This window comes from Bos indicus x Bos taurus, chromosome 7 (assembly GCF_003369695.1).
Source record: "Bos indicus x Bos taurus breed Angus x Brahman F1 hybrid chromosome 7, Bos_hybrid_MaternalHap_v2.0, whole genome shotgun sequence".
Taxonomy (NCBI): domain Eukaryota; kingdom Metazoa; phylum Chordata; class Mammalia; order Artiodactyla; family Bovidae; genus Bos; species Bos indicus x Bos taurus.
In genome coordinates this window covers 104,147,047-104,171,172 of record NC_040082.1, presented here as the reverse complement: position 1 = coordinate 104,171,172, position 24,126 = coordinate 104,147,047, and the positions used below count along the sequence as shown (strand labels likewise).

General features: G+C 48.1%; 1 protein-coding gene across 6 annotated transcripts in view; it reads right to left on the bottom strand.

Moving 5' to 3' along the window:
• The window catches only part of NWD1 (NACHT and WD repeat domain containing 1), an 82,338-nt gene extending 61,234 nt beyond the window's left edge, over positions 1-21,104 (bottom strand). The window contains exons 1-6 of one of the 6 annotated variants that reach the window (XM_027548127.1): positions 20,821-21,104; positions 19,644-19,676; positions 19,377-19,500; positions 13,613-13,698; positions 11,076-11,192; positions 4,074-4,371 (exon numbers count right to left, since the gene is read on the bottom strand). In XM_027548127.1, the coding sequence (XP_027403928.1) occupies positions 4,074-4,371; positions 11,076-11,192; positions 13,613-13,698; positions 19,377-19,452 (577 nt within the window). In that variant the 5' untranslated portion in view covers positions 19,453-19,500; positions 19,644-19,676; positions 20,821-21,104. Of the gene's footprint in view, positions 1-4,073; positions 4,372-11,075; positions 11,193-13,612; positions 13,699-16,886; positions 18,640-19,376; positions 19,677-20,820 lie in introns of those variants that run through there. The other 5 variants (XM_027548124.1, XM_027548125.1, XM_027548130.1 and 2 more) reach the window with 5 other exon arrangements.
• Positions 21,105-24,126: the final 3,022 nt, after the last annotated feature.

Below are 24,126 nucleotides of genomic sequence, written 5' to 3'. Positions count from 1 at the left end.
ACTGCCTTATCCCTGCTGATGTCTAGGAATTTCTATTTGTTCTTTCAAAAGGGGTTTACTAGTGGGTGAGGTTTGACATGATTGCTTAGTGATCTTATTGTTGAATAAGATCACGGCCGAGACAGGACCTTTCAGATCTCCATAACGACTCCCCTAGGTACTACTTCTGACTAGTTCCATTTTGGGAGAAGGCAGTGGCACCCCACTCCACTACTCTTGCCTGGAGAATCCCATGGATGGAGGAGCCTGGTGGGCTGCAGTCCATGGGGTCGATAGGAGCCGGACACGACTGAGCAACTTCACTTTAACTTTTTACTTTCATGGATTGGAGAAGGAAATGGCAACCCACTCCAGTGTTCTTGCCTGGAGAGTCCCAGGGACGGGGAAGCCTGGTGGGCTGCCCTCTATGGGGTCGCACAGAGTCAGACGACTGAAGCGACTTAGCAGCAGCAGCAGCAGCAGTTCCATTTTACAGATGAAGAAAGAGAGGCTGCAAGCCTGCCAGAGGTCATGCGCTGGAAAGGGGCAGGGCTGAGATGCTAATCTGGGCCCATCCCAAAGTACAGACCCCAGATGCTGAGTATGACCTCAGGGTCAGATTTCTCTCTGAGAACAATTGGCACACTTGGCTCTGTGTCGTAGAGCAAGCTGTTGTCGGGAGCCGCGTTAGGCATTACTGACAAAATGGAGGCATGGCCCTAAACCCCCTCCCTTTGTTCCGTAGGCACGGACCCAGAATGAAGGAATTAGGCTTTGTGATTCTGACTTGTTTTTTCCTTTCCTCGGCTGAGTTGACTGAAGAGAATATTAAGGTGCTTATTGTTTTTGAGAGGAGCATAAGAAGGCATAAAGCCTTCTGCAGCTGTGCTCAAAGAATAATTCATAAAGTTAATCACTGACATTTGTTCAAGGACTTTTACAAAAAAGTGTTCCAGGGTGAGCACACAGGCCACAGCTTGAGACCATGGGAGGGATTGCTATCTGAAGCCTATTTGTGAGGAAAGTGTTATGGCAAAGGAATTTGGTGAATTTAGGGCTTGAGTGAGTGAAGTTGCTCAGTCGTGTCCGACTCTTAGCAACCCTATAGACTGTAGCCTACCAGGCTCCTCCATCCGTGGGATTTTCCAGGCAAGAGTACTGGAGTGGGGTGCCATTTCCTTCTCCAGAGGATCTTCCCGACCCAGGGATTGAACCCGGGTCTCCTGCATCGTAGGCAGATGCTTTACCGTCGGAGCCACCAGGAATTTAGGGCTTAGGAATAATTAAAATAGTTAGAAGCTAAAGATTTAAGGGATGCTGTAATGTTAGCATATTCTACTATAGTTTATAGAGATTAGGGACTTTAGAGATATTATTAGCTGGAAGCCCTTTCTAAGAAATAGTGAGCTTAGGATACTAGGGGTAAACAGGACTTAGAAAGATAAGAATTAAACTGAGGAATGTGGTATGCAGCCCAGACATTAGCATGAGCTACAGGGTATTCACAAGGACACATGAGAAAAAGTAGATAAGAGAATCGCTGAGGAAGGAACCCCTTTTGAGGGGCAACAATGATTTTTGGAGAAAAATAAATCTGGGTCAATGGGAACTAAAAATATCAAACCTCTAAACTAATGCTTTTGTAAAAGTATAAAAGAGAATCATAAGCTTGAAATAAACAGGCAGTCCAAGAAAAATGAGAGGCTGCCTCAGTTTCTCTCCAACACCGCTCACCCCTTCAGGTTGAATCCCTGGCTGCTGGAGCTGGACTCCAGCAAGCTATAGTGACAGGGTAAGTGCTCAACAAACAGTGGACTCAACATTGTTAGACACACAAACGGTGTATCCAAAACCGGTCCGTCATGACTAGTCTTAACCAGTCAAGGTCAGCCCCACCTGTGATGCCAGGTGGGCCTCAGGTGCTCCTGATATGATGGGATGGGGAGGGAATTTCAGCTCTGTGGTCTTCCTCCCCCTCACCTATGCTGCTGTTGCTGCTACTAAGTCGCTTCAGTCGTGTCCGACTCTGTGAGACCCCATAGATGGCAGCCCACCAGGCTCCCCCGTCCCTGGGATTCTCCAGGCAAGAACACTGGAGTGGGTTGCCATTTCCTTCTCCAATGCATGAAAGTGAAAAGTGAAAGTGAAGTCGCTCGGTCGTGTCCGACTCTTAGCGACCCCATGGACTGCAGCCTTCCAGGCTCCTCTGTCCACGGGATTTTCCAGGCAAGAGTACTGGAGTGGGGTGCCATTGCCTTCTCTGCCCCCTCACCTATAATCCCAGTCAAATCATGAGAAAGCACCAACCAAGCCCAGACTGAGGGACATTCTATAAAAGACCTGGCCAGTACTCCTCAAAACAGTCATGAAAACCTGTTGCAGACCAGAGTAGCCTCAGGAGACAAAGGATGAAATGCAAGTGTGGAATCCTGGGACAGAAAGACATTGATGGGAGAACTGTAGAAATCCAAATGAAGTCTGGAGTCTAGTTACTAGTCATGTACAGATGGTAAATATTGATGTTCATTTCTGAGTTCCAGTAAATGTACCTCGATCATACTTACTCTTATATGAGTAAGAGAAATCTACACTATCTTTGTATCTTTATAACGTTGTAACTTTTTTGTTAATCTAAAATTATCCTCAAATAAAATTTTTAAAAATGGATTATCTCCTTACTAGAATTACTATATATACAGTAAATAGCAGTCAATATATTTTAATAAAATACTATTAGTATAAATTACTACATTCAATACCTTTTAATAAATCAATATATGTAATATGTTGATCAAATGAATTTATATATTTTATAGTGTGGGTAATATAAATCCATATATTTAATATTTTATAACATAAATTCATATATTTAATAGTATGGATAACATGAATTCATATAGTTAATAGTTTGGATAATATAAATTCATATATTTAATAATGTGAGGGCTTCCCTGGTGACTTGGTGGTAAAGAATCTGTCTGCCACTGTAGGCGATACGGGTTAGATCCCTGATCCGGGCAGATCCCAGATGCCAGAGCAACTAAGCTGGTGCCCCACACCTATTGAATCTGTGCTCTAGAGCCTGGAAAACACACCTACTGAGTGCACACTGCAATTACTGAGGCTCTCGTGCCCTAGAGCCTCTGCTTTGCAACAAGAGAAGCCACCATAATGAGAAGCTGGTGCACCGCGACTGAGGAGCGGCCCCCACTCCCTGCAACTGGAGAAAGCCCGCGCAGCGAGGAAGAAGGCTCCACACGGCCAAAATAATAAATAAAATTATATAAAAAATAAGGTGGGTGATGTAAACTGTCATACTAATAAAGCGTAAACTGACGTTGCTGCTGCTGCTGCTGTCACTTCAGTCGTGTCCGACTCTGTGTGTTACTTACTAATCCATAAATAATAAGAACCTTTTTCTTACTGAAAGAACCTATTTCTTTCCTGAGTCAGCAAGCAATGGGGCAATGGCTTGATCTCACTGCCTTTTTAGAAACACCTTTCTGCTAGCCCGGTGTGGAGGATGGAAGGGGCAGAGGACGAGGCTCGAGGTGAGACATAAGGGAGCAGCAGGGAGCCAGGTGATGAACTCAGCACAGAGGGGAAACTCTACTCCCCTCCTTGGGCAACAGAGACTCCTTCTTCCTTCGCTTCAGTTTTCAGAGGCAGGTACATTGATGAAGGACAATTTCCTCAGTAGAAGCCGGCTCTCAGCTAGCCCGGGGTGACCCACTCTTCCAGTTTTCCCAGAACTGTCCTGGGTTTGGCCCTAAGAACCCTGAATCCTGGGAGGGTCTCGGTCCCAGGTGTATGGGGATGGTGGTCATCCTAGGACAAGTCCCCCAAAGCCAGGAGCCTGCCTGAGAGAAGGGAAGGAGCCCGAAGAGAAGAACCCTAAGACGCTGAAATTAACCAGGATGTGACTACACTCTCTTGGATCAGAAAAATAATCTTTCTCAGAACTGGGCTTCCGGGAGCCAGGTTGGGTTAGCATTTATAGAAATGCAGGCGGTGGTGTTTGGATAAAGCGTGACGTGTATTTTGAACCCCTGGGCATTTCCCAGGGACCCCTAGGGGAGTCTTGGCAGCCTCACCTGACCGGTGGTAGCAGTACCACCGCTCCTGGCTGATGAGCCCCAGCCTGCGGGCCTCCTGGGCTCCGGAGCGCAGTGCAGAGAGCAGGGTGGCCTCTTCAGGCCCAGAGGCCTCCCCAGTGCCCAGGGCCTGCAGCAGGTAGGCGGGGGGCACCGCGTTCTCGTCTCTCCAGAAGCATCGTGCCACCAGCTCCAGGTCGCGGGGCCTGGCGGTCAGCTGAGCCTTCAGCGCCTCCCACTCCTTTTCCTCGATCCGCGTGGGGACAGGGCAGGGGCCGTACTGGTCACCCACGAGGGCCTGGAGGAGAGAGAGTTGGAGAGGGGTGGTATTGGGCTCAAGTCTCGGCTCAGGCACTTAGCTCAGTAACCCTGGGTGAGGCATGCCGAGCCCTTAAAATGAGCCTGGTGGTTGTTCCACAGAGATAATCAGATTAATGTAAGCAGATCGGTTAGGGGTCCCCAGAGTAAGGGAACCAGTAATGGCTTTCTTGACATAAGAGAAACCATTTTGGCCTGAGCCATTTTGTGATTGAAGCCTGGCCTCAATGCTTGCCCTTGAACACATCTAAGTAATTAATTATCTTAAGGGAAGTGAGACAATGCAGGAATAAAGGAAAAGCAGTCAAGAAACAGTCCAATAGTCCAGTTGTTAGGGGGAACCACTGACTAAAGCCACCCACCCTAGCCAGGCCCAGTAGTGACCACCTGCATGAGTTATCTTAAACAGGGGGTCCTGGTAAGGGATGCAGAATCCCCTGAGGAGGGAAATGTCAAAAGGTGGTTCAGCAGTAAAGAACCTGCCTGCAATACAACAGATGCAGTTCCATCCCTGGTTGCGGAAGATCCCCTGGAGAAAGGGAAGGCCACCCACTCCAGTATTCTTGCCTGGAGAATCCCATGGACACAGGAGCCTGGAGGGCTACAGTCCATGGTGTCGCAAAAACGTCAGACGTGACTTAGCAACGAAACAATACAGAAAGAGACTCTAGTTCAGATATCCTACCAGCCTTCCAGGATCCTTCTCGCTGGGATCCATCTTGGCTGATGTGGTGCATGCACCATCAGGAAGGACCCGGAGTCAGAGTAACTGGCCAGAGACAACCCAGCAACCAAGTCAATTACCATAATACTGGGGGCTGGGAGCCACGTGGCAGGGCAGTTCTCCTGGGTTCCCTTATACTACTGCTCTCTGCCCAGGCATACTTTCCCAATAAAGTCTCTCGCTTTGTCAACATGTATGTCTCCTCGGACAATTCATTTCTAAGTGTTGGACAGGAGCCTGCTCTTGGGTCCTGGAAAGTGTTCCCCTTCTTGCAACACAGTGATAAAACAGACTCCTCGTTAATCTTCAAAGGATATAGATATAATATGTCTTTGAGTTCTGCAGGAACTAAGACTCCTGCCCAGGTGTAGGATGATGGTGTAGACCCTCCTTGACTTCAATCAACCAAAGCTTGGACGCTGTGGACCTTTGTCCCAATTCTAGGCTGAATTCACCTCTGCTCAAATCACTTCATGAATATGCATGCCCCCTTGGCTTAAAATTTTCTCAGTTTTGCTGTTCAGGGAGACACTGCTTTGGAAAAAGTCTCTGGTGTTTTCCTGACTTGTTGCAAGTGATAAGTCCTTCCAGGCTTCCCTGGTGGCTCAGTGGTAAAAAATCCGCCTGGCAATGCAGGAGACATGGGTTCGATCCCTGGTTTGAGAAGATTCCACATGCCTCCGGGCAACTAAGCCTGCGCACTGCAACTACCGAGCCCACGTGTTGTAACTGCTGAAACCCTCGTGCCCTGGAGACCCTGCTCTGTGATAAGAGAAGCCACTGCAATGAGAAGCCGGTGAGTAGCTTCTCAGAGAGTAGCCCCTGCTCGCTGCAACTAGAGAAAGCCCACGTGCAGCAACAAAGACCCAGAGCAACCAAAACTAAACTAATTAAAAATTTTTAAAAAAGAGTTGATCTGGAAAGGGAGATGGTGAGATCCCCATGCAGAATATCTTCCCCGAATATATATATTGAGCCAAACCCATGACAGCTGCTCAGCAGACAGCAGTGACCGAGACAGTGCTGGGCCCTGCCTTCCTGGACCTTGGAGTCTTAACAGGAGAAACAGGCTTCAGTCTGAGAACTGCACCAGTGTCAGTATTTCAGCTGCTCATCGTCCTAAGAGGAAAAGGCAAATTAGGTCACACGAGGGCCGTGGATTCAGAGAAATTCCCCTGAGGGAGTGAGGATCAAGCTAAAGAATAAGACAGGAGAAGGAATGTCCCTGGCAGAGGGCTTGCAGGGGGAACGGTACATGCAAAGGCCCTGGGATATACTGTGCGGAAAAGACAGGGTCTACAGAACCAACAGGGAAGGGGCAGTAAAGGGGGATAAGGCCATCCCCTGGGATGATTTTGCAGGGCTTGCAGAGCCCCTAAGATTTGGGTCTTATTGCAAGAATATAGGAGGCCGTCTTTCCACCTTCAGCATGCATGAAGAAAGTGCAAACTGGAATTCAAGAGAATTAGGCTGGAGAAGGCCTAGGACAGTGGACCCAAAGTCTTGAATTTCTTCACTATGTAAAATGGAAGCAATCAACCCTCCCTTCTTCATTGGGACATACCAGAATATTCCAGGGGGTGTGTACCTGGGAAACCTGAATGACTTGAATCTGTGATGATGGTGTAATGGAGCAGGACCCTAGGGGACAGACCCCTGCCCCATATCCTCACCTTTAGCTCCGCCCTGAAATACATAGAAAACAGTATCTGATGCACATTTCCTGAGTTGTCTTGCAAAAAAAGAAAGTGTGAGTCGCTCAGCTGTGTCCAGCTCTTTGCAACCCTATGGACTGTAGCCCACCAGGCTCCTCTGTTCATGGGATTCTCCAGGCAAGAATACTGGAGTGGGTTGCCATTCCTTTCTCCAGGGGATCTTCCCAACTCAGGGACTAAACCCAAGTCTCCTGCATTCCAGGTGGATTCTTAACTGTATAAGCCACCAGGAAAGCCCAGTGTGAAAACCCTCACCAAATGGAAGAAGTTCACTTTGTGATGATCATGAACACATAGCCCCCAGACCTATGGCACCTAAGGACTGGTAACGTTAACCCCTGTGATACCACCCTGTTACCTCATCATCAACCAATCAGAGAATTGTGCGAGTTGATCCCATACCCTGCAACTCTACTCCCTCACCTGGCCTTTAAAAATGCTTTCCTAAAAGTCATCTGGGAGTTCAGGGGTTTTGAGCACTAGCTGCCCTGAAATCCTTGCTTGGCACCTGCAGTCAATGCTGTGCCTTCCTTCATGACAACTCAATGTTGGTAGATTGGTTTTATTCTGCATGGGCTTGTGGATCCAAGTTTGGTTTGGTAAGAACGAGGTGTTGAAGAGGATTCCACTCTCCAATTGCCTTTCTTGAAGGCAGAGCCTTGGACAAGCAAGAGGAGTTGGAAAAGATGCAGCCAGCCAACCACAAACCAGAGCTCTCAGGAAGGAGACAGAAGACACAAGATGCTCCTGTCTGTGGGACCAGAGCAACAGGAATGGGAGGAGCTTGAAAGAAGCTCAAGTTGCCACCACCAGGAGCAACTCTCTGGAGATGCTGGAGCTGCAGGTGGCCCGAGAGACCCAGAGCTTCTAGAAGGAAGAGCCACGGGGAGCCGTCCCCTGCCGCACTGCCTAATGACTTATTTACCAGAGAGATGCCTCTCCAAGGGCCTCCACTGCATCTCTGAGTTTGGTGGAAAGCCCCCTAAACCAGAGCCACTGAAGGAGAATGAAGCCGTGACTCTCAAGAGTTAGAGGGGAGACACCTGTTTCAGGAGGAACACAGGAAGTGGCTAAAGGTCAGCTTGCCGCCCAAGGAACCCTTCTGGAAGGATTTGTGAGGTCCCTGGGCCTTTCAGGCCTGGGGGAAGCTCCGAGATCACCCTCCCTCCCATCCACCATCCCCCATGCCACCTGGAAGCTGCATTGCGCTTTTGGCTGCCTGCAATTTCGGTTGCAAAATGGAAGTCCTCCTGGAGTTCCTTTTCTCCCCATCTCCCTTTTTTTCTTTACGAAACTTTTGCCTTTTCTTTTTTTCTTTGAAACGCAACAAAATGATCAATCATCAGTCTCAATCATCAGCAAAAGCAGAAAACTGAGGGGTGGGGGAGGGAATCGCAAAGGAGATACATAAATCAGAGGATTTTGCTGTTGTTGCTTAATCACTCAGTTGTGTCCGATTCCTTGTGACCCCATGGACTGTAGCCCTCCAGGCTTCTCTGTCCGTGGGATTTCCCAGGCAAGCATACTGGAGTGGGTTGCCATTTCCTTCTCCAGGGGATCTTCCAAACTTATGGATTAAACTCACATCTCTTGCATTGGCAGGCAGATTCTTTACCACTGAGTCACAAGGGAAGCAACTCAGAGGGTAGAGCCTTTAAAATATTAGACTGTACTTAAAACAATAATGATTAAAATAGGGAGCCATACTCAATACTTGGCAACAAATTTTTAAGGGACAAGAATCTGAAAAAGTTTAAACATATATATGCATTTGTACTCAGTTGCTTCAGTCGTGTCTGACTCTTTTCGACTCTTTGAAGTACACCTGCCAAGCTCCTCTGTCTGTGGGATATTTCAGGCAAGAATAGTGGAATGAGTTGCCACTTCTTCAAGGCTCCAGGGAATCTTCCCCACCCAGGGATCAAACCTATGCCTCCTGTGTCTCCTTCATTGCAGATGAATTCTTTACCTGCTGAGCCGTTATGGATGTATGTAACGGAATCACTTAGCTGTACACTTGAAACCAACACAAGTTGAACATCAGCTATAAAATAAAAATAATAAAGAATTCAATAAAAAATAAAGACATGAAATCAAGTGATTCAAACCTCCAGTTATAAGTAAGTCCTGGGGACGTAGTGTACAGCATGGTGACTGCAGTTAACACCGCTGTAGGGCATATTTGAAAATTGCTAAGAAAGTAAACCCTAGACATTCTCATCACTAGGAAAACCATTTCCCTTTTTCATATCTATATAAGCAGCTGGGTGTCAACTAATATTATTTAATAATCATTTCACGATACATGTAAATCAAGTCATTATGTTGTATACTTTAAACCCATACAGTGCTGGATGTCAGTTACAGCTCAACAAAGCAGGGAAGAAAGAAAAATTGATGTCAACCTACAAAGAAAAGTATAAGAGGAAAGCATGAAAACACAGTGGTAAGTGTACAGATAAAACTTAATACATAGTAAAGCTTTTCACATCTGCCACCCAGATCTTAGTTTTTTTTTTTTTTAAGGAGACGTAATCTCTAAAGGAGATCAGTCCTGGGTGTTCTTTGGAAGGACTGATGTTGAAGCTGAAACTCCAATACTTTGGCCACCTCATGCGAAGAGTTGACTCACTGGAAAAGACTCTGATGCTGGGAGGGATTGGGGGCAGGAGGAGAAGGGGACGACAGAGGATGAGGTGGCTGGATGGCATCACCGACTTGATGGACGTGAGTTTGAGTGAACTCCGGGAGTTGGTAATGGACAGGGAGGCCTGGCGTGCTGCAATTCATGGGGTCGCAAAGAGTCGGACGGGACTGAGCGACTGAACTGAACTGAACTAATCTCTAAAGCAGCACTAGAACTTTCAGCAACCCTGGAAGTGTTCATACCCATGCTGTTCAACACGGTGGCCACTTGACACATGCGGCCACTGAGCCGCTGGAATGCGGCTGGTGCAACCGAGGAACTGAAGTTTTAATTCTGCCTGATATTAATCAATTTAAATCACCACATGTGGTTCGTGGCTACTACACTGGGCAGTGGGCTTCCCAGGTGGCATTAGTGGTAAAGAACCTGCCGGCCAAGGCAGGAGACATAAAAGACATGGATTCGATCCCTAGGTCGGGAAGATCCCCTGGAGAGGGCAGGCACAGCAATCCACTCCAGTATTCTTGCCTGGAGAGTCCCATGGACAGAGGAGCCTGGTGGGCTACAATCCATAGGGTTGCAAAGAGTCGAACACCACTGAAGCGACTTAGCATGCATGCATGCACACTGACTGGGCAGGGCAATTTTAAGTCCAAATGGGCTTCATTTATTTGTCTTTGTTTCTCTAGAAAACAGCTTTTATAAACCTTCTTTTACCTTTTACTTGCTATATGCTTATCTCCAGAAGTTTTTTTGGGGAGCTGCTCAAAGCTTGTTTTTGATTAAGATGTATTGGGCAAAGATACTTTCTTGACTTTTTCTCTCTTTACTTTCTAGGACAGGTTTAAGCAAACTTTCCATCAAGGGCCAAATAAAGGCTTGTGCCAATAAAGGTTTGTTTACAAAAACAAGTAGAAGGCCGGATTTGCCCCATGGGCTGTGGTTTGCTGATCCCTGCTCTAGGATTTACGAGCCAAAATTCTCTAGTTCTTGGTATATTTGAAACTTGGTGATGTAATAAATCAAAGTTTTGGAATATCATATGCTGATTATAACATAAACCTTTAATTGTGAGCTGGAGATTGTTCTGGTATCAGAGAGAGTTTAGTTGGGGAGAAGAGAAGACCCTGGTTAGTCTTGCCTAGGATCAGAAGAAGTTAGCTCCTGAGGCATGCTCAAAAAAGGGACACAGAGATTGCTCCCAATAACACAGGGCACATGAGAGAAAAAAATTTGCATACCCTGTAGATTTTCACCTTCTCTATGGTTTTCTAGGATCTAAAAGTCCCCCAAACAAAGCTCATGATGTGGGAAAGCTCAGAGCAAATTTTAAGATGCCTTTGGGCTTCAGCACTCTGTTCTGCCACTCACCTGCTGCTTCCACTTGACTGCTACTGTCTGGATTCTGGCTAGCTCTCCAGAAAAATGGGTGCTGTGATCAATTAGCAATGTCTGCCATGGGCAGGCTATGAAGATTGAGCATGATAGCAGACATGCCACCCACTTCCCTCCATTGACGGGTTTGGTCTAGAAACAGGGCCATATCCTGGGGCTAGAATGAGAAGTAAGAGTTCATCTGTCCCTCCCAAGAGACTCACAACAAAAGCTGGCCCTATGGATGTTTTCCGACACCGGTCAAGCTCCTCCAAGCAGAGTTCTGTGGTCATGTGGTTAGTGGCCTCAGTGTTCCGAATACCCCACCTCAGGTCAACCACCTGGAAATGACAAGCATGGGTTTGTCAGGAAAGTGGCAGGATGGGTGATGTTTTTCAATTCCTTTTGATAAAGGCATAAAGTTTCTTTCAGTCATTTTTTATTTAAATGGCAACCCACTCCAGTGTTCTTGCCTGGAGAATCCCAGGGATGGCAGAGCCTGGTGGGCTGACGTCTATGGGGTCACACAGAGTTGGACACAACTGAAGCGACTTAGCAGCAGCATGCAGCATGCCAGATCTTAGTTCCTGGACCAGATATCCAACCCTGGCCCCCTGCCTTGGGAGCTCGGAGTCTTAGCCACTGGACCACCAGAGAAGGCCCTCTTTCAGTAATTTGACAACCTTTCCTCAAAGAGGGATGTCTGGATTAAAAGAACTCGAATGATACCCATAATGCCAGTGTAATCATGAGAAAAATATCAGACAGACCCAAATTGGAGGTATGCCACAGGACTCCCAGGCAATATTCCCCACAACTGTACTGCTTATGAGTACGAAGGAGAAGACCAAGGAGCTGTCCCAGCCACAGGAGACTGGGGAGCTGGCACAACTCAATGTAAGAGTTCTTTGGCCTTCTAAATGTAACCGAGTTCTCCAGCCAGAAAGGAGACACAGATGGTGATAGTCTGAAAGTCTGGAGGTTGCTTAAAGGCAATGTACCAATGTCCATTTCTTAGTCATAACAAACATGCTCCGATAATAGAAGATGTTCACAACAGGGGAAAAAGTGGGTGGGTGGGGGCATATGGAGACTCTATCCTACAGGCAATTTTCCTGCAAATCTGAATTCCAAACTCAAACGTTTACTTAAAAATATTTTAAAACATTTTTAAAGAACTTGGGCATTTTCAAACTGTTCCTTTTAAACAAGGACATGTCCACCCTTGTTTGCAGAGCTTTCTTTGCAAAGGAGGGTTTTCACTTGGCCAGAATCAGACGTGGCCAAGTGTCCTGGGGAACTGCACACTTTCAGTCCATTTTGGCCCACTGGCTGGAGGTGGGGCTGAGTAGAATGGTTTAATTCAAGCAGTGAAGCTGACCAGGCAGAAAGCTGGGATGAGGAGAGAGTGGGTGGGACTCAGAACAGGCCATGTCTCAATTCTTTTGTCCAGAGAGAAGGACATAAAATTCCTAATAAACTACAGCATGGGGTAAAAGAACTACAGTACCGGATGTGGCTGGAGGAGGAAAGGGAAAAGGAAAAAGGCTCAGCCACTGGGTCCGCACAAGAAACTCCATCTCTCTAGGCCACTGTCTCCCAGCCTGCATCTTGAGGGTGTTGCCTTAGTCGCACATTAAAGGGATGCACACGAGGCGTTTCATCAGTGCTCAGCACCTATGTCTTCCTTTATAGCATCTCTGCCACTGAATCATGTCTCATGATCAGTGAGGGCCCCTTTCTTAGTAATGTAGAGGGACTTTCCTGGTAGTCCAGTGGCTAGGCTCTCTGGATGACTGTTGTAAATGGCAAAGAGACAGCATCAACTGAGGCTGAGATTCCAAAGATGGTTTATCAGTTTCCACTTAGAAACATGCAGCCATCTACATCCCCACCCTGGGATCGGTGCCCTCTATCTAGGGCCCATGGGGACTGCCCAGCTGGTGCACGTCTCACATGCATACCCACCCAAATATCCCACAGCCCTCATAGATACCCGCTAAAGCTGTTCCAGTGTCGGGAAGGCTGGAGGACAGGACAAAGCAACGATGAAAGTGACATGCAAGGCTTCCCTGGTAGCTCAGGGGTAAAGAATCAGCCTGCCAATGCAGGAGACACAGGTTTGACCCCTGATCCAGGAAGATCCCGCGTGCCACAGAGCAACTCACCCCTTGCACCAGAACTACTGAGCCAATGCTCTAGGGCCTGGGAACCACAGCTGCTGAAGCCCACATGTTCTAGAGCCCCTGCTCCACAGCAAGAGAAGCCTGCGTCATCCATCACACCTACAGGCCCCACCGTCATTTTGTAAAGTATTTTTTCTTATTGATTTACTTATTTGGCTGTGCTAGGTCTACGAGTGGCATGTGAGCTCTTAGTTGCAGCATGTGGGGTCTAACTCCCTGACCAGGGATCAAACCTGGGACCCCTGCGTTGAGAGCAACGAAGAGTAGCCCCTGCTCTCTGCAACTAGAGAAAGCCCACGTACAGCAACGAAGACCCAGCACAGCCAAAAAGAAGAAGAAAGTAAATCTTATTTAAAAAAAAAAAAGTGGCATGCCCAAGGAGCAGAGTTGCAAGGCATCCACTCCCAGTACTTTGGCACACCACCAGGGTTGACTGCAGTGCCCATGGCCACGACCTCTCCGCCTGCCTTCTTCAGAGGACTTTCATCTGTAGTTCTGGTGTGGAGCCCCTCTGAGCAAGGAGCCCATATGCCTGCCCGGGTTGCTGAGACAGTGAGGGGTCGGGGGGCAATTACCTCGAACATCAGGCCATGCTTCTGGCAGAAGGTCTGCACTTCGGGGTAGGCGGTGCTCTGGAGGGCTTCCCTCTCTGCGTCCATATCTGCAAGGAACAGCATGGAGGCTAGGAACCGGACAAACTCAGAACTTGTCCCTGCCTCACAGCTCTGCTTTTAGCCTCAGGTGCTCTTACAAAGGAAAGCTGTGACAAACCTAGTGTGTGTGCTCAGTCACTCTAGTCGTGTCTGACTCTGTGACCCTACGGACCGTAGCCTAGCCTTCCAGGCTGCTCTGTCCATGGTGATTCTCCAGGCAAGAATACTGGAGTGGGTTGCCATGCCCTTTTTCAGGGGACCTTCCCAACCCAGGGAGGGAACCTGCGTCTCTTACATATCCTGCATCGGCAGGTGGGTTTTTTACCACTGGCACCAACAAACCTAGACGGTGTATTAAAAAGCAAAGACACCAGTTTGCCAACAAAGGTCTGTATAGTCAAGGCTATATTCTTTCCAGTAATCATGTACAGATGTGAGAGTTGGACCATAAAGAAGGCTGAGCACCGAAGAACTGATGCTTTTGAATTGTGATGGAGAAGGCTTTTGAGAGTCCCTTGGACTGCAAGGAAATCAAACCAGCCAATCCTAAAGGGAATCAACACTGAATACTCATCGGAAGGACTGATGCTGAAGCTGAAGCTCCAAAACTTTGGCCTCCTGAGGTGAAGAGCTGACTCATTGGAACAGACCCTGATTCTGGGAAAGATCAAGAAGGACAAAAGGGCAACAGAGGATGAGATGGCTGGATGGATCCATCACTGACCCAATGGACATGAACTTGGGCAAACTCCAAGAGATGGTGAGGGACAGGGAGGCCTGGCATGCTGCAGTCCATGGGGTTGCAAAGAGTCGGACACAACTTGGTGATTGAACAACAACAACTCTTACAAAGGTTAGGACCGTTCATGAAGAATCAAAAGCTACAAAAAATAGGAGGCATGCCAGAAAGACCAACTATGCCTGAGACTTTCCTAGTGTTAGTGCTAAAAATCCCACATCCGAGGAAACCCCTCAGACCCAGCTAACCAGTATGGTTGTTCACCTTTGGTTAGGGTTGCCAGATAAAATACAGGACACCCCATTGATTTGCATTTCAGATAAGTAATGAGAAGCCTGGTAGCATAAGTGCAGCCCACTCCCTGAACTCCAGAATGTGCATTTCTGACAAGCCCTGTTCCATGTGTAACACAGATCACTTGTTAGCATAAGTATGTCCCTCTCTGCACACTGGCGGTGGTGGATTACTCACTCAGTCGTGTCTGACTCTTTGTGACCCCATGGACTGCCAGGCTCTTCTGCCCGTGGGATTTCCCAGGCAAGAATACTGGACTGGGTCACTATTTCCTTCTCCGAGGGATTTTCCTGCCCCAGGGATCGAATCCACGTCTCCTACATTGCAGGCAGTCTTCACTGCATGCAGATTCTTTACTGCTGAGCCACCAGAGAAGCCGCTCTGCACGCTGAGTGAGTGAGTGAAGTCACTCAGTCGTGTTCAACTCTTTGCGACCCCATAGACTATAGCCTACCAGGCTCCTTTGTCCATGGGATTTTCCAGGCAAGAGTACTGGAGTGGGTTGCCATTTCCTTCTCCAGCTCTGCACACTATCTTATACTAAAAGATCATTGGTTGTTTACTTCAAACGCAAACTGAGCTGGGTGTCCTGGTTTTGCTGGTTATGGTGGTGGTTTGGTTTCTTATTTTTGATAAATCTGGCAGCCCTGCCTAGGGTAAATCTGGATTCTAAGATTATTTTCTACCACTTGCCTTCATTGTATGGCCTTGTGCCAAGCATCATGCTATCCTTGGTTTCCTCCTCCGTAAAAAGTGGGTGATGCCTCTACTCTGCAGGGCTACAAGCTCCCCAAAGTCAAAAACCTCTGCTCTGTCTAAGTCATTGCTAATTTCTCAGCACTCAACACAGGTACCGAATAAATGTTGATGGAACCATTGAGGCTGCACCTATTGTAATGTAAGCATTCAAGAATTATTTGTTTTCTCCACGTAGCCAGGGGAGGGTCACTTTAGTGTCCATGAAAAGACTCCCAAAGCGGCTAGTATGAAGAAGCTGCCGGGGTCCTAGCACAGGCACTGACCTGAATGCCAATCTTGGACCTGCCTCCTACTCCCTTCCTGTGCCTGTCCTATGAATTCCACAGGTTATTTATATTTGTCCATAAAATGTCCTCTGTGAAGTTACTTTATGTCCAAACACTACAAAGGATCTCTGGTGGTCCAGTGGTTAAGACACAGGTTTAATCCCTGGTCAGGGAGCTAAGATCCTGTTTGCATGCGTGCTAAGTCACTTGAGTCAAGTCCAATTCTTTGCAACCCCATGGACTGTAGCTAGCCAGGCTCCTCTGTCTATGGGATTCTCCAGGGAAGAACCCTGAAGTGGGTTGCCATTTCCTCCTCCAAGGGATCTTCCTGACCCAGGGATAGAATCCGAATCTCTTATGTCTCCTGCAGTGGCAGGCAGATTCTTTACCACCCAGCAACACCTGGGAAGCCCCAAGATCCCGCAAGACAAAAATGCCAAAAAAAAAAAAAAGCATCAAGGATACAATGGCAAACAGTGCATATGTAGGCAATGCAGTATGCTGGAGCCGGCCCCTGCTGTCCTGGGAGAGCCGATGGCTGAATCATCAGGGATTTTGTTAAAACAGCCACTGTGAAAAATTAGCTTCTCAGGTGGCTCAGTGGTAAAGAACCCATGTGCTAATGCAGGAGACTCGGGTTCAATCCCTGGGTCAGGAAGATTCCCTGGGTCAGGAAGATACCCTGGGGAAGGAAATGGCAACCCACTCCAGTATTCTTGCCTGGAGAATCCCACGGACGGGGGAGCCTGACCGGCTCCAGTCTATGGGATCGCAAAAGAGTCAGACATGACTTAACTAAATAATAATAACGTGAAACATTAAACTGTCTGAACTTGGGATGGAATACATGACAGTGAAAGTGGAGATTGCAAATACTCAAACCTCATCACTTCCGAACTATTTTACTACCCTTGACCCTGGTTTCTGCTCTTGAGTTTGTTTATAGCTATTGATTTTGCATTAGGGAAATATTCGAGGATGGTGAGCTACCCAACATATCTGGCTGCATGTTTATGAGGTCACCCAGGACAGCTTGAAATTGACCATGGTGGGAGAATTTACACCACAGAAATTGGCAGACAGTATGAATCAGGGGTTTTTGTTTTAATTTTCGAAGAATGGGTTATTAAACCCTTACCTGCACACACTGTGGACTCTTTGCCTTCATGGAGCTTATAGCCTGGTTGGAGGAGTCATGCATTAGATAAACAGATCAGTTGAATAACTACAGTTTATGGGGCTTGGGTTCCTGGACCTATTGGAGCCCAGTGTGGGTGGGTGTGGGTGTGAGGTGAGAGTTACACCAGATAAAGTTGGGGAGTAAACCAGATCCTGTCATACAGAGCTTTGTAGCTGTGGGAAGACTCGGGCACTTTTTAAGCCTAGCTTAGAACATTCATCATTAATATTAGTTGCAGTATCATTTGCCACTGACAACTCTCTCAAGTCAGGCTCTAAGGCGGGCTTATAGGGGAGGAAGCAAAGGGTCAGGGAGGCTCTCCCTCACCAGTCCCTATGTGTGTGGGTCACTGGCCGGGCTGTGTTCACATCCAGGTCTCCTAGAGGATGCTGTGAGCCATGCCCACTGGCCCTGGCACCCCACCAAGCTCTAAGTCCAGCCCTGTCCCTTACCTGAGACCGTAGAGCTGATGAAGATGGCCACGCTTCTGGATGCAGGCGCTGGGAGGGGGCCTGCCTGACCGTGGAGAAGCCGCCGGCGGGTGCCCGGGCTGAGGGGGCTGCAGTTCATGCTGCCCACCTACCTGGACAGTCTTTCCCCAGGAAAGGGCCGGGGCCTCAGACACCTCACACCAGTGGCCAGATGGCCTTCCTAGGAGGCCAGCCGGGCAGGGCCATCTGCAGTGGGGTACCTGTCTCACCCTCCTAGGTTTCTTGACCACCCGCAGCCTCTGTCACCTCCAGGGCCCCTGGGGAGATGAACCAGTGGCTCTTCACGGCTCCACTTGGTCTGCGAAAGCTAATGGGGAGAGATGTTGGACAATGGCCTCCCAGCTGACATCCCTTGGATGTTGACTCCGCCAGGCACCCGAGCCTTTTCCCCCTCAACCAATAGCTTCTCGCCCCGGGAGCTCACCGGTAGCCACAGTAACTGCGGTTTCCTGGCGCTCAGCTTTGGAGTCTAGGGACAAACCAGCCTCCCGAACACCTGGGTCCCCTGGGGCTCCATGAAAATTGAGCCCTGGCCCAGGTGTGCAGTGGGAGGCTGTGTGATGCTGGGCACGGTGCCAAGCCCTGGCAGGGCAGGCAAGAAGGACAACTCGGGGGAACCCCCATCATCCTGTGCTCACCGTGCCCTCCAGTGAAGTATGGGCACAAGGTGTACTATTTAAGCCAGCGGTTCTCAACTGGGGGCCATTTTGCACCCCCCCTCCAGGGGACACTTGGGATATCTGGAGACATTTTTGGTTGTCACGACTGGGGGAGGAGAAGCTCTTGGCATCTAGAAGGTAGGGCCCAAGGATACTGCCCAACACCCCACAAGGCACAGGACAGGGCCTCCACGGAAAACCATCTGTCCCCAAATGTCAGCAGTGCTGAGAAACTGGGACACCAACTTTAAATCAACTCTAGCTGAATCTGCTTGCCTGCACGAGGTGTGGAACCTGAGGCCTGCTCTCCTTGAGAAGAAGGGAAATTAGCAAGTCTCCGGAGGGGCAGTTAAGTACCTACCCACCTGGAACTGACTGAGGGATTTCTCTCATGACCTGGTGGTTAAGACTCCACGCTTATAATGCCAGGGGTGCAAGTTTGATCCCTGATTGAGCAACCGAGATGTGCTGTTTGAAATAATCAAATACACCATTTGAAAGAGCATGGATGGAGCTTGAGGGCATTGTGCTGAGTGAAACAAGTCAGAGAAAGATAACTGCTCCAAGACCTCACTTATATGTGAAATCCAAAAAGGGTCCAACTCAGGGACTTCCCTGGTGGTCCAGTGGTTAATAGTCCACCTTCCAAGACAGGAGATGCAGGTTTGATCTCTGGTTAGGGAACTAAAAACCCACATGCTGCTGGGAAACGAAGCCCACGTGTCGCAACTGAACCTGCGTGCCCTGGAGCCTGTGCTGCCCAACAGAGAAGCCCACGTGTTGCAACAAAGACCCAGCACAAACAACCGCACAAAAGAAACCCAACTCAGAACAGAGAGGAGAATGGTGGTTGCCAGGGACTGTAGGTGGGGAAATGGGGAGAGGTTGGCCAAGGGCTACAAGCCTCCACTTATGAGTCAGTCCAAGGATCTAATGTGTAGCATGACGATCACAGTTAACAATACTGTGCAATGTTGTGTTATACACCTGGACGTTCCTAAGACAGTTAAGTGTCCTCACCACAAAAATGAAATGGTAATTATGTGACACCTGTTAGCTAATGCTACCGTGGGTAGCCATCCTGAAGTGCATCATATGGATATGATACACCCTAAACTTACACAATGTTATATGTTGATTGTATTTCAATAAAGCCTGGGGAAAAATTAAAAAAAAAAAAAAAGTGAGCAGGAAAAGACTTTCTCAGGATTTGGCCTTACAGAAGATGCTTTGGTGACCTTACTCCTGCCTCACCCACCTCTCAGTGTTGACAAACCACAGATTGGAGGAATGGATACCTTGGTGTCCATGGGTTTGCTTGGAATGCTGACTCCTCCATTGCCTTCCTGGAGGACTTAAGCCAACAGCCTCCATCAGCTGCCATCTTCTGGGAAATGGGAGTGAGAACCACTCCCGGGTGGGCTAGGGTGAGAAGAGGAGGCTCTCATCTCAGGAACAACACATAAGGAAGAAAGCACAATGTGCCTGACAACCAAAATAAATTCCCCAAGTTCCATGAGGAAGCAAATGCGAACAAGGCCTTTGGGAGAGAGGTATGTAAGTACCCGCCTCAGCTCAGCTCGTTGCTCTGCGATGACCTAGAGGGGTGGGAAGGAGAAGCGGGAGAGAGGCTCAGCAGGGAGGGTTTATATACATACATATGACTGATTCACTCCACTGTACAGCAGAAACTAACACAGCATTGTAAAGCAATGATACTCCAATCAAAAAAATAAAGAAAAAGGGACTTCCTTGGTGGGCCAGTGGTTAAGGCTCCATGCTCCTAATGCAAGGGGCTCAGGGTCGATCCCTGGTTGGGGAATGACGATCCCACATCCCACATGTGTGGTCAAAAAAATAAAAGAAAAAATAAAAATATGATATGCTTTTCCATTTGTTCATATATATTTTTTAGAAGGCCCCACTTTACATACAGGCACTCAAGAAATAGTTTTACCTAACAGCCTGAATTTTTGCTCATCTTTTTCTTCTTTGCCCCAACTTCCCTTCCCTGCTTTGTCCATCCGGAAAGGCTTTGCTGTTCAGGGGTCCCAGGACCACCCTAGGTTTGGAGGATTCCCTAGGAGGACTCGAAGGATTCACAAATGCTGTTTCACTCACCCTGATGGTTTATTACAGCAAAAAGTTAAAGTGTTAGTTGCTCAGTCATGTCCAACTCTTTGCGACCCCATGGACTATAACCCTGACAGGCTCCTCTGTCCATGGAATTCTCCAGGCAAGAATACTGGAGTGGGTTGCCATTTCCTTCTCCAGGGCATCTTTCTGACCCAGGGATTGAGCCCACATCTACTGCATCTCCTGGATTGACAAAGAGATTCTTTACTACGGAGCCACCTGGGAAGCCAGTTTCAGTTCAGTTTAGTCACTCAGTCATGTCCAATTCTCTGTGACCCCATGGACTGCAGCACACAAGGCTTCCCTGTCCCTCACCAACTCCGAGAGCTTGCTCAAACTTAAGTCCCTTGAGTCGGTGATGCCATCCAACCATCTCATCCTCTGTTGTCCCCTTCTCCTCCAGTCTAATGCTGGCTAACTGCTCTCAGCCTTAGGGTCTTTGCATATGCCATACTTGAACTCCCATGCTGCACCTTTTCAAGTTATGCACATTCCACCTTAAACGCCATTTCCTGAGAGGCTCTCTCTGACCATGCCACTACTCCTTGACGTCTCAAATTGCTATTTTGACCATCACCCTATTTTAATTCTCTGCACAGTACTCACCACCAGCTGATGTTTCTTCTTTGTTTACTGTTTTTCCTCCTAAGAGAACGTGATGTCCGCGTCTGCCAAGGTCAGCGTGCCTGGCACATAGCAGGTGCTGAGTCCATAACCGTCCAATCAGTCAGCTCATCACCAGTTATCCATCTTTCTCAACTCCTGTTGGTCACATAAGGAGACAGCTAAGCAAGCCTGGATTCCCCAGGAAGGACAGAGGTTTGCCTTGGGGGCTCCAGCCTTCCTCCAGCTCCTGCTGGTGGTGAAAGGGCCAATTTATAATCTTCTGGGGAAGTAGGCTGGAGAAGAAAGTTTCTGGGCTCTGCATTGCCTGAAAGGCATGCCCCCAGCAACCCTAGTAACTTTTGTCTTAGGCACTTCACAGGTCTCTGCCAATTCCCCCAGCAACTAGGATAATAAAAGAAATTGTTTGGCTCTCCAGCCCTGGCTAGGCTGGGCACTTAGCCAGACTTGGTGGTTAACTGTTGTGTGCCGGCTAATGGGTTCATCCCTAGCAGATGCCCTTTGTGGAGGGCAGTCCTCCCAACAACCTCGAGAGGCACACATCATAATCCCGTCCCACCAATGAGAAGTGTGTGTATTCATCGCTCAGTCGTGTCCGACTCTTTGTGACTCGGTTGACTGCAGCCTGCCAGGCTCCTCTGTCCATGGGATTCCCCAGGCAAGAATACTGGAATGGGTTGCCATTCCCTTTCTCCGGGGGATCTTCCCGACCCAGGAATTAAACCTGGGTATCCTGCATTGCAGGCAGATTCTTTGTTGTCTAAGGCACCAGGGAAGGCCACCAATGAAGGAAATGAGGTCCAAAGAGATGCAGCCCCTTGTTCAGGCCACTTGGCCTCCCTGGGCCTAAATTTTCTCAACCACCTTCCTGGAGGGTGAGAGAATGAAATGTACTTACAGAGACTGTGAGGCTAGCATCATGCCTGGTGTGATTAATTGCTATTTTCATTTATTTATTTTTATTTGGTTGTGCCAGGCCTTAGTCCCAGCACAGGAAATCACTGAGCCTCATTGCGGCATGCAGGATTTTCAGTGGGAGCACCTGAACTCTTGCTTGCGGCACGTGGAATCCAGTTTCCTGACGAGGGATCGAACTCCGGCCCCTCCCTGCCCCGTCCCATTAAGAGCAAGGAATCTTGGCCATTGGACCACCGGAGAGATCCTGTTAAAGGCTGTTTTTGGTAGGGGAAACGCTAACTGAGACGCCCACCCTGGCCAGGCACTGTAATAACCATTTGTGTGAGTTACTCTGTGACAGGAGGTCCTGGTAAGGAGCATGGAACTGACAAGCCATCACCAACAGGAAGAACTTGGGAAAGGTCAAAAGGAGATGCCCACATGTCCTACCAACCTCCCAGAATCCACCTCGCTGGAATCCATCTTGGCTGAGTAATGCAGGCACCACCAGGAAGGACAGTGACTCAGAATGTTGGCCAGAGATAACCCCGAAACTAATTCCATCACCGTAAAACTTGAAGGTGGGAGCCACATGGCAGAGAAATCCTTCAACTTTTCCTTTCCCTCCTGCTCTCCTCCAGGGTGCCCCTTCCCAATAAATTCTCTTGTTTTGTCAGCACGTGTATCTCCTGGACAACTCATTCTCAAGTGTTAACAAGAGCCCACTCTCGGGCCCTCGAAAGGGTTCCCCTTTCTGCAATATTTTTACTACCACCTCGTCCACCCAACTAGTGGCAGAGTCAGGAATCAAAGGCTCCAACTGTCAAAGTTTCAGCAACAGTTAACGAACTCCAAGTCTCTAGAACACAGTTTCTCTGCCTTGGCTCTACTGACTTTGGAGCTGGATCATTCTTTGTTGGGGAGCCATTCTGTACACTGTGGTATATTGAACAGCATCCTTGGCCTCCACACACTGGATGCCCGTAGCACCCCTCTCAAAAATGTTTCCAACCTGGCCAAGTACGCCCTGTGTGGTAGAGTCCTCACCTCCTGCTCCTGGTTGAGAGCCATCCTTCCACTCTGTTACTATACCCATGTTGCAGGCGTGCCTGCTCAATCACTGCTGTGTCTGACTCTTTGAGACCCCGTGGACCACAACCCAGCAGGCTCCTCTGTCCATGAGATTCTCCAAGCAAGAATACTGGAGTGGGTTACCATTCAGAGGGTTAGCAGATTTTGAGACCCTGTGGACCACAACCCAGCAGGCTCCTCTGTTCATGGGATTCTCCAGGCAAGAATACTGGAGTGGGTAGCCATTCCCTTCTCCAGGGGATCTTCCCAACCCAGGGATCAGACCCACATCTCCTGCATCTTCTGCTCTGGCAGGCAGATTCTTTACCACTGTGCCACCTGGGAAGCTCATGTTACCATAGCCATATTATTTTCTAAATTATTTTTTGTCTTTTATTTTGTAAATATTTATTGCACCATAGTTGATTGACAGTGTTGTGTTAATTACTGCTGTGCAGCGAAGTGAATCAGTTATATATATATATACGTAAAGCCACTCTTTTTAAGATTCTTTTTCCATATAGGTCATTACAGAGCACAAGTAGAGTTCCTTGTGCTAGACAGTAGATTCTTACCAGCTATCTATTTTATGTATAGTAGTGTGCTGGGCTTCCCTGGTGGCTCTGTGGAAAAGAATCAGCCTGCAATGCAGAAGACGTGGGTTCGATCCTGGGTCAGGAAGACCCCCTGGAGAAGGAAATGGCAACCCACTCCGATATTCTTGCCTGGGAAATTCCATGAACATAGGAGCCTAGTGGGCTCCAGTCCATGGGGTCACAAGAGTTGGACACAACTTCCCAACTAAACACCATCACAGTGTGTATATAGCAATCTCCCATTTCACAAACCCCACCATTTTCTACTCTGGCAACCACAAGTTACCTGGTAACCCATGAACAGTATGAAAAGGCAAAAAGATAGGACACTGAAAGATGAACTTCCCAGGTCAGTCGGTGCCCAATATGCTACTGGAGATTGGGGAGAAATAACTCCAGAAAGAATGAAAAGGCTGAGCAAAAGCAGAGACAAAGCCCAGCTGTGGATGCGACTGGTGATGGAAGTAAAGTCCGATGCTGTAAAGAGCAATATTGCATAGGAACCTGAAATGTGAGGTCCATGAATCAAAGCAAATTGGAAGTGGTCAAACGGGAGATGGCAAGAGTGAACACTGACATTTTAGGAATTAGTGAACTAAAATGGACTGGAATGGGTGAATTTAACTCAGATGACCATTATATCTACTACTATGGGCAAGAATCCCTTAGAAGAAATGGAGTAGCCCTCATAGTAAACAAGAGTCCGAAATGCAGTACTTGGATG